General features: G+C 34.6%; 1 protein-coding gene across 1 annotated transcript; it reads right to left on the reverse strand.

Moving 5' to 3' along the window:
- Nucleotides 1–478: 478 nt before the first annotated feature.
- LOTGIDRAFT_107236 (hypothetical protein) lies at nucleotides 479–2095 on the reverse strand (the record flags this gene model as incomplete). Its single annotated transcript, XM_009063729.1, has 2 exons — nucleotides 479–1835; nucleotides 1926–2095. The coding sequence occupies 2 exons, from the start codon at nucleotides 2093–2095 to the stop codon at nucleotides 479–481; spliced, it is 1527 nt and encodes a 508-aa protein (XP_009061977.1).
- Nucleotides 2096–3994: the final 1899 nt, after the last annotated feature.

Genomic DNA, 3994 nt, shown 5'->3' on the forward strand with positions numbered 1-3994 from the left:
CAACTAAGTCATAAATTTGCAAACAGAAACACCACTGTCAATATATTCATCAATTGAAAGGATTTCAGGTTTTTGCAATACAATGATCCTGATTACATAGGAGAAAATTTTGTAGCCCTTCTACCACCAAATATGGTTCTATTGTATAAGACTTCTTTTCTTTTAAGTTATTTTGAAAAAAATGGGCGAATCTGGTGCAAATATTTAATTGACAATAGGTTGTAACTGCTGAAAGCAAATGTTTGTTCGAACGCCAAGTTGTGTCCCTTTACATTATAATTATAATGACGTTACAATGAAGGTTGGTTTCTCAAGATTTTATATCAAAATATTATAAATATGAATAACCTCTGAATGAACGTGTACTATACTTTCAGTTATTGTGTCTGGTAATATTACAACTATCTCATTCGAGTGTTATAAATTCAAGAGAAAGAAAAACTGGTTGCTTTAATTGAATGAATGATTGAAAGTCTTTTCAACGTTGATAAAATCCAGAGCTTGGTTTTTCGAACAAGAAACCAGAGTCATTGGGTGGGTAACAGTCAAGTTCTTCACTATCATAAGATTTTTGCTTCCCTATTTTCAAATGGTTAACATGCCCTTTCTCTAAAGTTGAGGGCTTTCCATCAACGCTCCCATTTTGAATACAAGTCATGTAATTTTTAGATGGGGGGTCATCTACTAAAACATCGCATTCATTCTCAAATGGCTTGTATTCATAAATGTGCCTTAATATAATCATGATGGGAGCGTATCCAATATTCGTAATAAAAATGAGGATATTCAACCACAAAAAGCCTATCGCATGGACAATAGAGCCAGCAACAATTGGACCAAAAGCGTAGGCAACTGAATAAGCAATGTCAGCTATAGCGTAAACACTCCCATAGACAGAAACGTACCGTACATCCACTAGATATCCAAGTGTAGGTAGAAGAGATGTATCAACCAAGGCAATTCCAAAACATATCCCCATGATTGGCACAATTACAACACCGTAGGATTGACTGAATGGTAAAATCAGACAGAAAGTACCCTCCATAGCCAATCCAATAGCACCCATTAACCACGTTTTGTGTGGATAATTCCTAGCTAGCTTAACAGTTAGATAGACCCCACAAAGATGTGGAATGAACGCCGGTAGCCAAACAAATCCAATAGCCCAGTCGTCAGCTTTCATCGTATCTTTCATCCATAAAGAGATAGTTGGTTCTAAGAAAGCCAATGAAACATTAGCCATTGCCAAAGCACCCGCCACCACAGCAATATAAGGATCCAGAAGCAATCGATGTATCGGTGTACCTTTAGGACGCTCTTCATTTGGTATCATGTCACGTTCTTTCCGGACAGGTTTCATCACAAATAATAAAAGTATTCCATCAACTAAGCAAAGAAAAGCTAACAGGAGAAATGGTACGAGTTTTCCCGCGAATTCGTACAATATTCCCCCGAAAGGCGGAGCGAATAGACATCCAAATGAAATAAAGGCCAAAGCTATACCAAGAGCTTTAGACCGTTCAGCCTCTTCCGTATAACGATCAGCAATCATGGCTAAACCGGAGGTGTCCGCAAAGGCAGATCCAACGCCTTGTAAACTTCGAGCAAAGAACAGTACAAAATAACTCTCCCCAAAAGCAAAAACTGATGTGGAGAAGAACATGATAATCAATCCGATCATCATTGGGTAGTCATATCCGATTCTGTCAATCAAATGTCCAGTAAACGGATTCACCATGAGCTGAAGTATAGCTTTGGAAGCAAACAGTACTCCTATAGCACCACCTTCGTTTCCGTAGTTGATAGGAGGAGGAGGTAACTTCTTCTTCCATTCACTTAAATCAAAGAAACTATGTTCCGTATTGTTTGTTATATTAGGTGGTTTAGGCGTGGTAAATTGAGCGTAATATTGTGTCAAGTTCGACCAGTTTCCATAACTTACACCATTTAAAGTTCTTAAATAATTTGGTATAATTGGAACTATGACCATGTATAACATATTATCCAGTAAGAGTGCTATACAAACTGTCACTAGCACAAGTCGTCTTTGATGAGTCGGGTTATGAACCCTCTCATTAAACTTTTGAAAATACATTGACGTCTTTTCTGAAAACGTTTGTGGCACAGAACCCATTTTGTTAATAGGTTTTAATTCTAGTGTTTCCCCTATTTTGACAATTTATGTGATCCACTTTCCAAAATTAATTACAAACACAAGTTGTCATTCACTTCTTCACCTGGTGGAATCAACTCGATCTCCGATTATTGTTCGACATTCGTTGAAGAATAACTTTTGTTTTTTGAAAGTTTTCCTGACATTTGTTGTAGCTGCCTGAAGATATCTCTGTATCACACCATGCGCATCAATGTACCAAAGTCTGAAGTAGAGGAAACACAGTAATTAATAGTCAGGTTTACACTTGCGCATTACAACATAGATCCATAAAACACATCCAGAAATAATTCCACTAAAATTAAAAAATGTTTTGGGAACAAGCTTGACAAATTGGATTTAAAATTGTAAGGAGTACAGCTTCTAGAAAATCTAAAACTGAAAAATACCGTATAGTAATATACATATAGGTTTGTGAAACAGAATATCTTATAAGGATCTAAATGTTCGCTTTTATACTTCATGCAAAACGTGAACATATGTAAATAAGTTTCTGCGAATGCAAACTGGCGAAATTTACGCAGAAGAAATATAAAAGGTGAGATAATTTGGTCATTTAAAGACAGCATATGTCATGTTTAAGTACACCTCTAATGAAGTAGTGCGAGAACAAACTGATAACTTGAAAAGGTTCCAATCAGCAGGAGAGCATTCAGTAAAATGTGTTAAGGAATTACGTTACGAGCACGTCAACGAATATATAATCGTCATTTAGATACATGCTTTGATACCTAGGCCCTAAAATTGTAATAATCAAAGAGAGAATTGCTAAAAGAACTTTGGACTTGAGAAATACAAAAACCATACGCTAATCTAAATGTAAACTTTGAAAGCAAAGGGATAATAAATAAATACGCAATGTAATTTAACACAGAAGGTCTCATTAAAGCATGTTTATTTTCGATCGAATCAAATTCCATAATCTTATGAAAATATGTATTCAAAAATGAACTAACACTGAATACTTTATCTGAAACCGGATGTCAATTCGACACCTCTTTCGAAGATTGTAATTCAATATATTGAGCAAAGTTGTAGTATTTCCTACTGTTCAAAAACCAGTATGCATATTTTCCTAAAAAAAATGATTAAGAGAATTTGTGTTGTCGTGACTTTAAGTAGGAGAAAATAACCACAAAACAGCCTCTTTATCAAATCAATCAAAAGATAAAAAATCGAATTAAGAATAATTTTGTTTCAACAAGGCTATAATTTTATATTGATAAATTTCCTACCATCAAAGAAAAACCAGGCACAGAATTTCAATATTATTAAGTATGAAAACAGGGATAATTTACATCACGTTACCATGGAAACAAGTCATTTAACATAGATTTCAATCATTATGCCCAATATTACTGATGACCTCTGACCCTGTATGGCGGTCCATCAAACATTACTAGGGTGATTATGACTAACTACTGAAGTTTCACGGCAAAGATTGAGAAATAATTCTAGAAAATTGGCTTCAATTGAATCAGAATATGAATATTGGAGATTGGTTTCTCTAGAAAATATCACCAAGATAAACTTCTTTGAAAGGAAAACCTTCACTGAAAGCATCAAACACTCTCTGGCTGTTATTATTACAGTTATTATATTTTGTTTAAAGTTTCAAAATGCAACATTTTCATCTCTTTCGATCGATGACGAGAAATGCCGAATCCATTCGTCAAAGCAAATAGTCAATTGTTTAATATAATGAGTATTCACGTCAATGTAAAATCTACAATATTACATAAAACATATATTGCGTTCTTATGACCCTTATAATGATGTTCTACTGGATACAAGTGTTAAAATCCAGCTTTTTAATGTTGT

This window comes from Lottia gigantea (genome assembly GCF_000327385.1).
Source record: "Lottia gigantea unplaced genomic scaffold LOTGIsca_6, whole genome shotgun sequence".
Taxonomy (NCBI): domain Eukaryota; kingdom Metazoa; phylum Mollusca; class Gastropoda; family Lottiidae; genus Lottia; species Lottia gigantea.